The 17993-nt window shown below is 31.7% G+C and overlaps 1 protein-coding gene across 2 annotated transcripts in view; it reads right to left on the reverse strand.

Annotated features, from left to right (window-relative positions):
• Nucleotides 1-392: 392 nt before the first annotated feature.
• LOC124946657 (lachesin-like) overlaps nt 393-17993 on the reverse strand; it is a 67630-nt gene continuing 50029 nt past the window's right edge. The window contains exons 1-12 of one of the 2 annotated variants that reach the window (XM_047487671.1): nt 5100-5162; nt 4913-4988; nt 4527-4736; nt 3740-4134; nt 3260-3413; nt 2862-3134; nt 2525-2634; nt 2019-2208; nt 1898-1924; nt 1788-1817; nt 1604-1713; nt 393-1519 (exon numbers count right to left, since the gene is read on the reverse strand). In XM_047487671.1, coding sequence (XP_047343627.1) covers nt 1631-1713; nt 1788-1817; nt 1898-1924; nt 2019-2208; nt 2525-2634; nt 2862-3134; nt 3260-3413; nt 3740-4134; nt 4527-4736; nt 4913-4988; nt 5100-5147 — 1596 coding nt within the window. In that variant the 5' untranslated portion in view covers nt 5148-5162 and the 3' untranslated portion in view covers nt 393-1519; nt 1604-1630. Of the gene's footprint in view, nt 1520-1603; nt 1714-1787; nt 1818-1897; nt 1925-2018; nt 2209-2524; nt 2635-2861; nt 3135-3259; nt 3414-3739; nt 4135-4526; nt 4737-4912; nt 4989-5099; nt 5163-17993 lie in introns of those variants that run through there. The other variant, XM_047487672.1, reaches the window with a different exon arrangement.

Consider the following 17993-nt stretch of genomic DNA (forward strand, 5'->3'; position numbering starts at 1 on the left):
AAAATAAGTACCGTGCGAAACTATATATTTTACTTATAAGTGTAGCCGTAATTATTTCAATTTCATTATTTCAAATTTTTTAATAATTTATCATTGTACATATTATTATTTCGTATTATTTCATTTAATTAGACGAAGAGAAGTTTATTCTTTGGAAAATAAGATTGACTTTAATTTCGTGAAATGTCTGATAATGTTTAATTACGGCCAACTATAAGCAATGAATTGTTGTATCGCATTGTGAACACACACATATATATATATATATATATATATATATGTATATAAATTTAAAATAGATAAAAGTTGTTTGTGAAAGTGCACGTGTATGTGTGTGTGTGTGCGTGCGCGTATGCGCTAACATTTAAAGAATATTTTTTGCACGAGATTTATTTCGTTTAAATCGTTCTAATCAGAAAGTGATTACTAAATTTATATATCGCTACTAGCAGCCTAATATGGAAAACATTACAGCACAACAACATTCTTCCATCCTTCGCAAACATACATATTAACTCACACAATGCAATATACACATTTAAGATGACAGCGAAAATAATAAACTTTCTTTAATCGTGAGCAACTATATAATGATGATAATAATAATGATAATAATAATAATAATAATAATATTAATAATATTAATAATAATAATTAATAATAATAATAATAATATTAATAATAATTGCCAACTTTTGGGAGTCATGGCAATTATTATAGTTTTGCATTTTGAAAGTTTATAATCCGTCTTATCGTTAACCTCCTACAAGAATCAGAATGATAACCGGTAATAAAGTACATTTTTGTTACTATGATATATTAGGTACATGCCCATTCTACTCGTTTGCCATAGGCAACGTAATTAATTTGTGCCGCTTCCTCTTTACAGGTTTACAAAACAGGATATACCTGTACGCATGGCACGAAGCAGCAACGCCATTAAACACTGATCCGATAATCTTAAGCATACAAAAATAAATTATAATAATGATTGTGTATCTCTGGGCTTACACATGTACAGTGAATACTATGTTTATTATATAATATCTATACATATGTATATATATATATATATATATATATATATATATATATATATATATATATATATATATATAGATATAGATATAGATATATAAATATATTTTAAAGTATAGAATCCCCCCCCCCCCCCCTTTTAATATTTACTCGTGATTTAACGGAGTAAAATAAAAATGCTTTTTCATCGTTAACGATACACCTAGGAGAATTGTTAAGTGTCCGTTGCCATTTTTTTTTTTCTTTTTATGTAATAATAATTTATTTAACGTGTGTCCAGAAACAAATAACTCGTAGGAATCATATCTCATTTTATCTAAATCAATACAAATACTGTCCTGTTTCTGTTGATAATTCGGGCAAAAACAACGGATGTCTTATGAAGCGTATTTGAATAATAAAGCTTCTCCTAGGTGTCCTTACATTATTATTAATCGCACCACGACGTCTGCTGGTGTATGCTTTGGCTGCAGTAAATTATCTAGAGAATAAAATGATCAAAATTATTTTTCTTTTATCTTTTTCTTTTCGTAGAACGTTGTCGTTGATCTTTGAAAATACTTACCTACGTAGTTTAAACAGTTTCCGTAAATTACAGATTTCTGAAGGCACAAACGACTAGGAGTGACGTTGGGATGGCCCAAAATGATCGGAGCGAAACTGCCGATCCTTTGACTGTAAAATAATAAAATAATTAATGAAAAATAAATAACCGAACATTATATCACGTTGATAAAAGTTTTACTTACCACTTGCTGCCTCTTCAGAATTATTATTATCTATAAAATGAATAATGTTTTACTTTAATATTTTCAATTAAACAATAATTACGTTTAATATTAAATAAGATTTTACGTACCGTCTTCTGATTCATTAGAATTGTGATCTATAAAAAGGGGAATGATAAATTTACATTAGACGTGTCATCATTTTAAATTAAACAATAACTGAAAATATTATTATATAGAAATATTTCTTACCCCTCATGAACGTGTGAGGAGCAGATGGTTGTGACCATCCAAAGGAATTCCTAGCTACGAGGATCGCTTCGTAAGATCCATCATCAAGGCCATTGAGAGTATGTTCCACGATATATTGATTTCCTTTGCCATCTATTACACGAGGTTCGATTTCTTGCCATTTTTCGTCTCCTTTGCGACGATATTTAAGCTTTAAACACATCGTACCAAACACAGTTATCATATATATATATATATATTTCTTTTTTTTCGGATATTATTATACATGATGAGCCAAAATTATCCATGCGATTTTACTAATCAATTAATCTTTCGCAAAACTTTTTAGATTAATTTTACAAGCTAAAAAACAAATTAAATTATGAAATTAAATAGGGCTGCACTGCGGACGATTTGAGAAAAAAAGATTTGCATGTAAAAAAGAGTATGCGATTTTTAAAAGTCGCTTAGGAATCTTTTTGCCTCACCTCATATGTAACACTTGTTAAATACATTTATCAACATACTATGTACTGTGTAATCGGAGAGTAACTTTCGAGACGCCATTTTAAAATAAGACTGTCGTTCTCGTCTTTCAATAACTCGGCCCCGTAGATGGTTGCTTGCGATGGAGCTCCTAAAAAAAAAAAAAAACAAAAAAATAGAAAAGAAAAGAAAAAAAAAAGACAGAAAAAGAAAAAAAGATTAATCTTCACTCTTAATATCTCTTATAATCTTAATAGAAAAGTATATATTATCTTTCGCTTTTTCCGTCGACGAAAAAAAAAGAAAAAAAAAAAAAAAAGAAAAAAAAGAAAAAAAAAAGAGAAAAAAGAAAATAGAAAAAATACATATAAAATTTACCAGTAAGAGAGATGGTTCTGCTATCTTGGCCCAACTCGTTTTTGGCTTGACAGGTGTACTCTCCTAGGTCCTGTTCGGACGTATGCATAATCCTGAGAGTGTGTCTTAATTTATTTTCCTTTCGCGAGATCCTTCCTCTCTTAGGTAGTTCTTTCTGATTTTTATACCAAGTCACGTTTGCGGGTGGGTGAGCGTGAACGATACACGTGATCTCTGACTCAACGCCGGCTCCTGTGTGTACAATTTCACGTTCCACTTCGATCTCCGGTGCATCTATGTTCAAAGAGAGAAAGAGTGAGAGAGAAAAAAAACAGAAAGGTTTTATTGAATATTATCAAAACGTTGATAAAAACAAAAAAAAAAAAAAGGAAAGAAAAATAAGATTCTATTGTACTAACAATTAACAATGAGATTAATGCCAGAATGCGGTGGATTGTCCATTCCATTGTCTGCTAAACATTGATATAAACCAACATCGTGTCTTCCAACTTTGTATATGGTAATGTAATCACCATGGATCATTGTATGTTTGTCATTGTGTAACTTTTTTTCCTAAAACGAACACGATACATTAATATGTATATATATATATATATATATATATATATTAATCGATATGACGAAGGACTGTAAGTACAGGGAATCGGCCAAAAGTAAGTTTCGTATTGATCTGATAATTAAATAAGTAAATAAAAAAAAAAAAAAAAAAAAAAAAAAACAGAAAAAAAAGGAAAATGAAGGAATATATCGAAAAAGAGTAAATTGATTTTGGAATATAATTTAAGAACTTTTACCTTTCAATAATTTAACAACTTTTAACCTTGTCTTTTTATAATTGAAAGGTAAATTATTTGTGTAATTAATTAACTCGACAATACCTTATGATACCATTTCAATTCCTTCGGAGGTGGTTGGACTCTGGTGTGACAACCCAAGGTAACATTTTGACCCTGTCTAACTTCTACCTTATTCGATGGTGTGACGCGTATTGTTGGTACCGAAGATGACGTAGATGTCGTCGATAATGACGATACGGTCGTAACCGATGGCGATCTATCGTTAGGAGGGTCGACGAGTAATCTGTGCGTGATCGTAATAGGTTTATCGCTTAGAATACTGCAGGAATAATTGTCAGATGTGTCGTTAACCGTCGTATTGTAGATCACCAAGCTGTTATCCGGTGTTCTAACGATTCTATTCTTATCCTGTGTTAAAGCGTTATCGTCGCTGTAGAGAAACTCGTCGTCCTTCTTCCATACGACCGCAAAAGAATCTGGAAAAGATTCAAGGGACGATGATTCATCGATATATGTATATCATCGTTATTATTAAGGACGCGATTACAACGAACATATAAAATTACGTGTTATATTATAAAATATCGTCTTCTATACTTGAATTATTTTACAACGATATTTTTAACGAATTTTTTATATCAGATGTAATTTTGATAAGTATAACGTTATTATTAATAAGGAATAAAAAAAAAAAAGCTAATTATTCTTTTATCGGGGAAAATAGGTAAATTGGATAATTGCGAGGATTTATAAATTGGTTAAAAGAAAGAGAATCTTTTTTTTTTTTTGTGGTTTTTCCTTTTTTTTCGTCCATTCTTTTTCTGTTTTTTTCTTTTTTTCTTTTTTCTCTTTTCTCTTTTTTACGAACCTGCATTCGATGTCAGACAAGGCAGCATAACGGTAGTTCCACTTCGTACGCGTTTACTCTCCGGATTCGATTTAATTTGTGGTGGTTCCTCGATGGTATCCGGAGAATCACCTTCATCGTCGTTTTGAGAATAATCCTCGCTGTCTTCGGCCTGTGCGTCATCGTTGTAATCGAGATCCTCAAAGTTCTTCGATGACGGTTTACACCAGCCTAAAAATCCATAATAATAGAAATAAACGTATTGTATAAGAAATCCATGGGAAGAGAATCATTGGTATTAAATAAAATTTCAAGTTTTCAAAGATGCGATATATAAACGATCATGACCCGTTCTCGGCTCTCGGCACAGATTTGATTACGCAGAAGGCACGAAACGATTCGTTTACCAAATACCACGAACCGGCTGCACGAAGTTGAAATTAGATTTCTAGTCCACGTATGCCAGCCTGATTTCAGGACAGCCTGTGTATAAGCACATCAGAGATTCTAATAATACACGACGACGACTAGAAAGAGCAACAGAAAGAAAGAAAAAGAGGGAGGGAGGGAGAGAGAGAGAGAGAGAGAGAGTACCATAGCCAATCCTTGCTTCGACAATGGCTGCCTTCCTCTTTCATCCATCTATCAACGATTTATTTCCACACGTTACGAACAAGGTAATTGGCCAAATAAAAATGAATAAATCCTATCAAAGATGTCCAAGAAGATATGAAATAAGAGGTTCCACGCCTCTTAACAGTTTCGTGTCTATACTCGGTTTAACCTCGTTTTTTCTTTTTTTTTTTTTTTTTTTTTTTTTTTTTTTTTTTAGGTTCGCCGTTTCTAACTAACCTCTGCTACTATTAAGGCGGCGGCGGCGACGACGACGACTACCATGTTGTACGATTTTCAGATACACAGGTCGAACCACACCCTCGAGAAAAAAATGGGTTGCACTACTTGCCAACCCCCTCGGTTCACTAGTCTCTTTTCGTTTTATGTATATATACATACATACATATATGTAAAGTATATATATATATATACACATATACATTAATGTATGTATATATTTGTCATTCCACGACATCAAGTCGCCACACGTTAACACCATTACCTCAAACCTCTTATCACAAGGCATAGGAATATTCATAGTTATGCATACTCCCGGCAATCTCGCCTGACCTATCGGGGTAAATGAAAAATGTTGAAACATCCCCTCTATATACGACAATATCGTCTAGAAACATATATATATATATATATATATATATATATATATATATATATGTATGTACATGTAATCTCGATGGAAAAATTAATTGTCTGATAATAATACTGCCCATGTATACATATGAAATATATAAAGAACGCATCGACACCATTGAATTATTTAACATATCACTTTACCAATCGTTCATCAAAAACGATCATTTATAATATACACTCGAAGAATAATAGTCGGAGATAATATTTGATCAAAATAATATACAGAAGCCGGCTATGAATCCGGGCTAATGGTCGGTCAAGCTTCTACTACCACTACATACAACCTACGCAGGCCAGCTTCCAATTAGCTAGCAACCCCACAAGTCCCTTAGCAACGACCCAGCTTTTATCCACATGGAAGGCGCCATGGTGTCCCATAGATTAATCCATTTTCACCCTGAACGGTCTATAGACTATTTCATTCAAGATACATGTTATCCACCGGAAGAACGTCCATTTTTCTCTATTCTCATTCTTTTTCTTTTTTTGTCTTTTGCTTCCTTTCTACGTGATTATGTCTTAAGTAAAAAAAAAAAAAAAAAAAAAAAAATAAAGAAAAAAGAAAAAACAAAGAGAATGATGAGAATTGTACGATCGTAAGTACTCCTTCGATCGACCATTAATCTCGTCGAACGTATTATCGAAAAACTTAGACATTTCGTCTAAACACAATGTCCCTTTGTTCGAGAAAATGATCAAACGAAAGTACTAAGAGAAATCTATTTAGAGTGATAGAGTTAGGATGACCTATTTTTTTTTTCCCTATTTAATGAATTGTGATCACACAAAGGTGTGGTTTCTCGAGCGATTCATTCGACACATCGAAATTAGGATATTCGTGACGACCTTGTTCCGTTTTTTCCACGTAAATCTTTTTTTGCTGTTGTTGTTTCTTCTTTTTCTTTTTTTTTTCCCTTTTCTTCTTTCTTTTTTTTTTTTTTTTTTCGATTCATCAGACCTTACTCACCGAATAATAATAAAGTATTTCTCGACGATAAGGGATAACAATTTCCTGTATATAAGACGATCACGTATATGATCGAATAATCGCCATCGTTGGCGTTTATGATGGAACGAGTACGAAGAGAGACACAATTGCGAAAGGACGAAAAACGTGTCTCATCAATTTCGTTTGTGCGTGCGTATGTGTGCGTTTGAGTGTATTCTTTTTGTTTTGTCTGTTTGTTTGTTGTTTTTATTTTTCTCCCTTTTCTTTCGATCAGAAAAAAGAGACGAAGTCGCGAAGTATGCGTGACGAACGTGCAAAGGAGACATAACGGACGTGATCAAAAACCGCAAACTTTATTTTGCATTAGGCACACGACGCTAGGTCCGATACCGATGATGTCACAGACTGTAATACAGACTGTAGAGGACGATCGACGAAAAGAAAAAAGAAAAAAAAAAAAAGAAAAGAAAAGGAACAAGAAAGGGAAGAAAAAAGAAAAAGGAAAAGAAAAACTGCCTTTGCTACCAACAGCTCGGCTATCCCACGGACACGTCATCCTTATACTCATCCAGAGAGGGCGGGAGGAAGAGAGACAGACCGAAATATGCATGCATATTTTCGTATGATTCGCGCGCTACATAGTAACGTGGATATATGATTAAACTGCCTTGTTCTCGTTCACAATTTCTACGTGATAGGAAAGTTTATAAAGCAAAATAAACGATAGTAGAAATTTTACGTTTCCATTCAAATATGACGAATTTAATCTGATTATATTATTATATATACACGAGAAAAATCTATCTGACCGAGATACGATATTATCTCGAGTTTTTAATGAGTTAATCTGTATCAGAGAATTAAAAATTAAATAAATTTAGATCGCTTTAATAAAATCAAGGATAAATGTGTCCTTGTTTTTTTTCTTTTCTTCTTTTTTTAAAAATTATTTACGAGCAAAGCGTCATCTCGCTTTATCTTGCAGAGAGGTCCAAGATATGCGTGTATCATTTTAGTACATGTATATATACATACACACACATATATATGTATATATATCTGATGAGTTATAAACGGTCAGCCTTTGTATCATATAAATCACAGGACGATTCGTAAATTCTCTAACGGCGTTACGTATGTATAAGTATGCATGCATATATATATATATATATATATGCATATATTTTGTGTACCTTGAAAATATCAGAGTGTAGACAATTGTGACTTTTCCGCTGTTCCTTTCAGAACCAGAAATAGGTAATTTTAAATGTAGACGTTATCTCATATACGCTTACTTGTTTATTAGCTTACTTGTTTATTTATTGGGATTTGCTTGTTTATTTACTTACTTGTTTGCTCGCTTGAACTACGAAGCTCTCGATAAAACAAAGTCAATCTTTTTATAATAGAAATGACATAATGGGATAAGAGTACGTTAGCTAACCAGAACAGCTTTATCATCAGTCAAAAACTATTACGATGTATGTACGTTCAAACTTATTTTTACACGATTCGTCACGAGTCCTGATGATACATACACACACACACACACATATATATATATATATATATATATATATATATATATATATATATATATATATATATATATATACATTCACAGATTCGCATACATACGTTATATTTGTCGAGTAACCAATAATATAAGAAATCTCGTTAGAGAGAGAGAATTACATATTTGCGTATTTTCCAAATCTTCTATTTGCCAATAAAACCAACCTACAATAAAGTAAAATAATTTTTGGCCTTCGATGAAGTATTATTTACATCCGATCGTATTAAAATAAGATCATCATCTCTCTCTCTCTCTCTCTCTTTCTCTCTCTAACTTTATCCTTCACTTCGAAGTAGCAGATAGAAATGGTAGCGAAAGGAAGATCTCCTTACAATATTTATCCAAAGGGGACTTGAATCTCTCGATCGAGAAAGGGATTCTGGGTGCAAGGCGATCAACGTTTTGATCTAAATTTAACCATCTCTTTTTCTAAGAGGAACATTTTCGCTTGCTGATCAAACGAAAGGCACTTTTCTTTTCTTTCTTCTTCTTCTTTTTTTTCTTTTCTTTTTCTTTTTATTCGTCTTCCTTTAGATCGCTCGGATGAGAGACGACGGGAGGACCAATTTTAATTTTTATTTGCAATTTGTTCACTTATATTTTCTTTCTTTTCTTCTCTTTCTCCCTTCTCTTTTCATAGTTTTTATTTTTTTTGTTTTGTTTCTCCATAAGAGAAAATAATTAGGCAGGAACATGTACATTAAGACGAAAGCTAAGAAAAGGGAAGCTCCCGAGAATTCTTTCTTATCGATCGTATCACCATAACCCTCTCCCCTTCCTCCCACACTCCCCTTTTGCGTCTCCCCTCTTTCCTGGCATCCATAAAACTTTCTCGTCTTTGTTTGTTCCGGGAAAATTTTTTTTTGTTTTTTTTTTCCCTCAAAATCCTCCTCCCACTATCTCCAATGGTGAGAAAAGTAATCTTCGCTTAGAGGAATAATCGCGAAATTTCATGGGCATTTTTCATTTCTCTAAAGTTTTCTCAAGATCAAATGTTTTCGAATCGCTTAGCGAGACGAATGATAATACTTGACAAATTTTTTCGTGTTTTAAGTTTGATCGAAACGGGAAGGTTTCCAAAGGTTTCAAATGATTTTCAAAAATCACATGTACGCTTTCTTTTTCGAGAACGTTTGTTTTTCTTTTCCATCGTTTTTCTTTTTCTCTCTTTTTTTTTTTTTGTTTTTTTTTGTCAAATCGTGAAACCGCAAACAAGCTTAGAAGCTTTCTCATATTTCGAATTGTATTTTAAAAAAATATTTTGAAGAAAGGATTAACCGATTGGGTTACTTTTAGGCCCATCCCTTGTGTCTTCTTTCCTTCCTTATTTTGTTTTCGATGCATGAAAATTCTAAGAGGTGGAATGAATATAATGCATAATATTTCGATTCAAAAGGATTTAGAAGAAGCCTTCGAAAGGCTGAGCTCGTCAGCCTTCTCCGATGGATCGGGAATGCTGAATGAGTGACGTCAGCCATCGCATTCTCTCACGCCTTAATGGTTATTATTGCCAGGAGGTACGCACTCTTATTTTCCTCCTCCTCCTTTTTTTCTTTTCTCCGAATGTGCAATCGTAAGTAAAATAAGCGTGTAGTATACGTGTACGTGTATTCCCTCTAATAAACATTAAACATTTTTTCTTGTTAGTGAGCACGATTAGAAAATTTCAAATCATTTGAATAATTATCTTCGTAATCTAATTTCTTTTTAAAACGTTGAATTTTTTTCTTGTTATTCTTCTTTTTTTTTTCTTTTTTTTTTTTTTTTATAAATATCACGAAGGCTTAGGTGAAAAATTAATCATCGAAAGAGAATACAGTGCATGTGGGAATACGTACGCAAACCTTTAACAAAATTAGACCTATTAAATTTCCATTCAATATACATTTTATAAATATTACAAGGATACGTATTAAAAATTAATTAACAAAATGAAATAGATCGTATAAAATGTATACTTTTACGTATCTTAGCAAAATTAGAGCATACATTATAAATATTACGAGGATTCGGATTAAAAATTAATTTTATCGAGAATGAAAATATGTGTAAATACGTGCGTAAACAAAAATTAATAATGCATATGTAATTAGAATATAAAATGTAAAATATAAGTAATCAATCACCAATCAGTAAGTGTAAGTGTCGGAAGACGGATAATAAAACTAGGGAGTGCCATTGCCCGAATTGAATCGCGTTTTATGCTCTATGGTATATGTATGGGTGTGTATATGCGTGTGTACACGTGGAAGACCTAAAAAGCGCAGCTTCGTGCCGCTCCTCCTTCACCTCCTTCACCTCCAGCTCTTCTCTCAGCGTGCGGTTTGAATCGCAGAGAAGACCGATGCCCGATACAAAGAGGATATTTAAGCGGCGCGAGCCGCCCTTTGATATGTCCAACTTGAGAGGAAGGAAAGTCAAGAGGGAAAGAGACAGAGAGTGAATGTGTGTGTGTGTGAGAGAGAGAGAGAGAGAAGGGAGGAGGAAGAGAAGAAATCATCTCAATGACGGATTCATACGATTTTTTTACGAGGTTTTTTTTGCTTCTGAAACTTCTTCGACTTTTCTTTCGCTTTTTTCTTACTCCTTTTTTGTTGTTATTATTATTATTATTTTAATAATTATATAATATCATTGAAATATAAGATAAACGATTGACCGTGATTACGATTATAAAATAAATGATTTCTTTGCCTTTATGACACTTGAACTAGCGGCGAATTTTGTAGAAAAAGAAAAAAAAAGAAGAAAGGAAAAAGAAAATAAAATCGACGGATTTGAAATATCTTTTTTTTTTTTACCAGAATCGAATTCATGACAATTAGATCAATCGAAATTCTTTGCTCATTATTACGTAATTAAATAAATGTTAAAAATAGCAAAGATATTGATAACTATTCTTAGAGAAATCAACGTGTTAAAATTGATACATAACCGATAAAATAAACGATAAAGTAAATCGATAGCTTTATCGTTTAATATATGAATATCCTTGAATAGCATCTTATATATTATATCTATATACAATAGTTGAAAATTATATTTTGGAACCGGAAATCTTTCATCCTGTATTATACTTTTCTCAATGTATATTCCGAGATACACATACACATATTCAAACATCTCTGTTTGATCTCCATTACGGAGAAGGATAGAACGTAAGTACATACATATACACATATACACATATATACATACATGTATACATAGACGAATTCTATTGCGTAATATTCACAACTACTCTTCTTTAGTTTAGCTAGTAGTCTAGCAGCAGACGTGGATGAACGATTCGAATCCGTTATTGCGCGAGCAGTTCGCTAACTCGAAAATAACCTTGCTCTCGAGCAGTCTGCAAGGGATATAACGTTGAAGGAAAGAGAAAGAGAAAGAGAAAGAGAAAGAGAAAGAGAGAAAGAGAGAAATAGCAAAAGGGACACGACATTGAAATTGGCTCGAAGCCAAACGGGAAGATAACGTAGGAGCACAGATGCCGTTGGTGCTGATGCCTCCTTTGCTTTGGGTGTAAGAACCTCCGTTGGCCCAGGGTTCCTTTCGAGGGTCTCTCTCGCGTACTATGTACAAGATTTTTATTAACTCCAGGGGGTGCCTGATTTAGACACCGACGCCATCGGCCATCGGCAAAACACACACTCCGAATATTCTCTATACGAGTTTTAACATTTTCATCTTCAAAAATTACCTCTTCACATTGGATATACCATATCCATCCATTTATTCGATTTCTTTCGATCTAATCTAACACACATTTTTCCTACCATTTTTCATTATCGAAATTTTCAATCGTGATTTTTGATTCTTCGTTATTATACCAAAATAATCATCCTCTCGAAGATAGACAAACGTTTTTTTCTATTTTTATATATTATTTTCATTAATAATTTATAGATACATGTAGGACGAACGTTTTTTGTAGGACGATCGAGTATTCTACTCTATCCGGTGATCAATGAATAAATGAATAAATAAATAGTTGTAACGTTTAGTAAATATATATATATATATATATATATATATTTATACTAAAAGAAAAAAGTATTAAATACGTGACTCACGATGATGTCACTACACCCGAACGTTCATTCTCGTTCTAGTCATATTTGGTAAGAAGATGATAACTCTCGATCATAAAACTGTGAATAAGGATAAAGAAAAAAAAAAACGGGGAAAGAAGAAGAAAGAAAGGATAAAAAAAAAGTGAAAATAAAAAGAAAAAAAGAGAATTATTGTATTCCTTCTTATTTTTTTTAGAACGTGACTTAGAAAGAAACATTTGATTTAGTAATCTCCGACTTAGGCAAGCTTCATCATGCCGAGCTCTTGCACCTTATCGTTGTTATTATACGTGCTCGCGTAAGCAGGATGTGGTGTAATTATTCGTTGGCCGCATACTACTCATCTTACATGAGTAGGCGAATGTCAACAATTTATCTTAGTTCGTGTAAACGTGCGACGATGACGATTACTATGACGATGACGAGATCGTGTGTCAATGTTAACCAAAAAAAAAAAAAAGAAAAAAAAAAAAAGGAAGAAAAAAAGTGAAAGTACTCGAAGAGAAGGCTGAAAAAGTATCTGATCCAATCAAAATTAACATACATACATATGTAAGTATATGTTACGAAGTTCTTTCGATAAATCGTATAATCGATGATCAAAGGATGTCGTCGATCGTGAATCTCTGTGATGTGCGAAGTATAGGGTAGCATTTACCGTAAGGCGCAAATTGGAGCCTTTATTTTCTATGGAGTGAGACAAATGGGACAAAAAAAAATGGTCTAATATATTTGTTGAAATTGAAGGTAGAAAAAAAATTAAACAAGAAAAAAAAACAGAAAATTTAATTAATTGAAACAAGCTCGTTCTTTCGACGCCTCTTTATTATAATGTTTGGGCTTACAATTAGGCCATTAAAAGATATTAATACGGCGGTCCTTTTTAAAAGACACTCGTCAATCCTTGAAAAGTTTTTAACACGAATCCTTCTGGGAACAATGAACTTGAAACAAAGAAATGATCTTTCATGCACGTCACGTAAACGTTTAACCCTACACACGTTTCGCCAACAGGATTTAATACTTTACCTTGTTTGGAATCGATTTTTCTGCGAATCAGGGAGAACAGCTGTCTCGAGAAAGACAAATTTCTCTCTTTATCCTCGCGTTACTCCGGTTAACTTTATTTAAATGCCATGTAACTTTTCAAGTCTGTCATATATTTATATTCGTACTATATTAACATACGTACTTGTATTTGCCTTCGTTCGATTGCAATTTTTTTTTCTTCCTCTTCGTCTTTGTTTTTTTTTCTTCTATCTTACTTTCGGTATAAATTATCTTTAACGCGATACGATACTATTACAAATGTGATATATTTATTATAACAATATTAAAATTATATACTACAATTGTACTAAATCAAATTTCTATTTTATCATCCGTATATACAAAAAAAAAAAAAAAAAAAAAAAATTAAAAAAAAATTTATATACATATATCTTTTTTCGTTGACACGAAAAAACGACTTTAAGAGATATGAAAGATTATAAAAGATTGTGGAAACTTTATTAAATTCATTTGAAGTCCTGAGTCAACTGTATTAAAGTTACGATTAATCGTATTTGGAAGGACAAAAAGGATTGACGATCATCATGAATATCGAAAACTCAAAAGATGAATACGATTGATCGTTCGTATAGGACAACACTACCTACCCCTTCACGTTCTACGAAATGATGAACAAAATTCGAAAGGAATGTGACCACGTAAGCACCCACATACCCATACGAATCATTCTCGCATTATAATCTTCATTATCATCCATGGGAAAAAAAAACCCTTTGAGACGCCTCTCACGAAATTTACGATGTATAAATGTATGTAGATATGTATATATATATATATATATATATATATATATATATATATATATATATATGTATATTTATAATATACCTTCTTACACTACGATTCATGTTTTATCCGATTATAACATGAAAGTATCTCGTTAATGCTTCATAACTTTTATGTCTCATAATGTATACGTTTGTATTTGCGTATTTGTACGTGTGTATGTTTATTAGTTTGCATTTTAATCTTTCTATTTTATCTTTTTCGTTAGAAAAATTAATTAATATAATTTATGTTGGAAATATTAAAATGTTATTTTTCTATATAAATAAGCTTTAGACTTATTGTACTATTAGTAGTACAATAATTTATTTTTAATTACAATATAAATAAGTAAGAATAATTTATTTATATTAAATAATATTTTATTCAATTTTTAATATATATATATATATATATATATATATATATATATATATATATATATAATTCTAAATTATTAATTTATGTAATATAAATATTTAATCACTTAAATTTTAATATAAGAAGTAAATTATTTTCATCCTTCTTATACTATAATTATAAATTAAATAACTTTTTATATTTATTACCAAAAAAGAATCATTATAATAATTCTATCAATAAAATTAATAATTATTTCAATATAACTTTTATATTAAAAGATATACATATACTGTAACTTTCACATTATATAATATTGTTAAAAAAAAAATAAAAAAAACTCCCGTCCAAAAGAAAAAGAAAAAATTTAGATCACATGTACAAAGTTGAGATTTTTTTTTTTTTTTTTATGTTATACAAGTGACAACAGATAATATGTATTTTAACGCGTTAGAACATATATACAGTCGATTTCTCTAATTCGCGATGAAAAATAATAAATTATTTTCAACGATAATAAAATGTAAGAGAGAAAATCTAAATAGGAAAGATATTGCATTTATTTAACGCATTAAGTATCGGCTTTGGATCATGGTAATAACCAATAACGAGCTCTCTCATTCTAACGACTAAAAAAAGACAAGCTGTCCCGTAGACGACTTTAGTTGCTGTACTTATTTGTACTAGTCGTTATTCTCAAGACTTCTATTTCTATTTCTCTCTCTCTCTCTCTCTCTCTCTCTCTCTCTCTCTCTCTCTTTCTTTTTCTATTTCTCTTTCTCTCTAGGACGTGGCACGTGCACGGTACTCAATGATGTCATTCTAGTTCTTCGACTTGGCTATCCTTAATTACGAGGCAGGCAGCATTACCATGACAATTAACGGGACAACGGACGGTTCGCGAGTTCACGTCGTTCTTCTCTTCTTCGTACTTCCGGCAATGATCGAGCCTAGCACGATCGTGGGAAGGTCGGTCAGTTTATATATATAAAAAAAAAAAAAAAAAAAAAAAAAAAGACAAAAAAAAAAAAAGAAAAGACAAAATATTCTCGATCGATGAAATGTTTTTTTTTTTTTTTCTTGGTTTCTTCGTACAACGATCTCTAAATTATTACGATTCAAACCTCTAATCTCTTTTATAAAATTTCCCTTTAAAAAATTCTCTTTCGATTAAACTCTATTAAAATAAATGCATATTGGATACATTTGTGACATTAAAAACAAATCGAAAATGAAAGATATTTGTACGGAGAAATTTTTCAATGTTAACAGGAGAATACGAAACAATGAAGTATAAGAAGGTTAGTCGTGGATTGACCCAGTTAGCTGCAAAGAATCTTCGGTAAATCACTCGAGAAGGCAGACAGTTGTTGTCGTTGTCGTTGTCGTTGTCGTTGTCGTCGTTATCGCGAATTTCCGTGAATTCTCAATGAAGTAGCCGAGTCGTGACTGGTTTAGATAAGCAATAGAGAAGTCGGTTCCTTGACACTGTCAACCGACCAACCGATCGATCGATCGATAGATCGATCGATCCGATCCACTCTATCTTGCTGCGACCATGGACCACATTAATTGACCGGTCTGTCGAGTTTTGCTTCTGAGTTCAGTGAAAAGCGAATAGGAGATAAGACATAATAAAAAAAAATAAATAAATAAATAAAATAAATGAATAAAAATAAAAATAAAAAAAGAAATAAAAAATAGAAGATAGGTGTTGACAGTGCGATCGACTCTATAACGCTTATCAACGATAAATTTAGATTAGATTTCCTTTTTTTTTTTTTTTTTTTTTATGTATCTATATATTTAAGTAAATAAGCTATACAATCGTATGATTTGAAATTTGCAAAGTCATCATTTGGAATAAAGATAATTTCAAAGATAATTCAAGTTGCATTTTGTATCAACTTTTGCCACTACGATTTTTCGAATACATACACATATATATATATACATACAATATACATATATGTATATATACGTTCTCATGAATCTTCGTGAAAGTCTAAGACGTACCTCGCTGAGAAAGAGAATCCTTTGAGATAATCGATAGTATTGGTTTGTATATCGCTACCATAGGTATTACTCTTTTCTCCAGGACTATCACGTAAACTCAATCGACCAGTTTGTCGAGTTTCGTATATGGCGAAACGAGAACTCTCGTTGGAAAGTCGAGGACTTGAGTATAGAAAAGAAAGAACAACGGAAAGATATGTCGTTCGTTCTTCCGATAGATCGATGTCCGATCATAAACAGAATCATTGACCCTTTGCAACGTGATTTCGTTGGACATTTCTACGAAGCTTTTTTTTTACGTAAGTTCTTATGTCGTACTTTCATACATATATAAGTACATACATTTGTCTATATATTTATGTATTTATATACATATTATAGGCGTGTATGTATATATATATATATATATATATGTATGTACGTATGTATATGTGTACGTTATGCAATCAAACATCAAATGCCAATGATAATCATAATGACAATATTATTCATTCCTATCCCCGTTAGTTATTCATTTCTAAATCGGTTTAGACGTTAATGAGACTTAACGACGTAGTACCTGAGTACCCACGATATTATCAAGTCTTTCGAATTTTAAAAAGCAAACGAGGTGAAATCGTACGAAGAATATCATCTCATTGTATTCATTGTTAATTTTTTTTTTTTTTTTTTTTTTTTTTTTTTTTTTCGTATAAATCGATGATGAAAATGATAAAGTGATTTTAATGGAACACTTTCGTCGAGCTTTCATCAAAGATGTTAGATGCGTTTTATAGAAAACGTTTTCTCTTTCTCTCTTTCTTTATTTCTCTTTTTCTTATTTTTCTTCCTTTTGTTAGGTTAGATCATGGATCCAATCATTTAATCGACCGGTCCGGTCTAGTCGCTTATATGGAGTATCGAAGGAAGCTACCGGTAGTTGCTAGAGACGAGGAAAGAAATATCGTGTTAACGATCGATTTATGATCCTTTTGCTAACACTGACCTTTATCTTTTTCTTCCTCGAGGTAAACGCCAGCTAGGTTTATCGATTCCTCCAACGTGAGAAAAGTTCAAGTTCAGATTAAAAGAAAAAGAAAAAAAAGAGAGAGAGAGAGAAGAGAGAAAGAAAGAAAAAATATATCGATCGTCTATTACTCAACGGTATTGTTATTTTTAAAATATTACGCTTTGATTTTATATCGTAATCGGTTAAAAATAATTAAACTCGTTAAAAATAATGCCGAGATAATCGTTAACGCCATAAAAAAGTGCATCTACATCTTTAAAATTTTCACGGAATCGGAGGATAAAAGTGAAACGATAATAATATATCAACGAAAAGAATTTAATTGAACATAATAAAAATCATTAATTAATACGTTCTAATCAAATATGACTATATTAATGATTTTCATTTATTCGAGATA

Source organism: Vespa velutina, chromosome 2 (genome assembly GCF_912470025.1).
Source record: "Vespa velutina chromosome 2, iVesVel2.1, whole genome shotgun sequence".
NCBI lineage: Eukaryota > Metazoa > Arthropoda > Insecta > Hymenoptera > Vespidae > Vespa > Vespa velutina.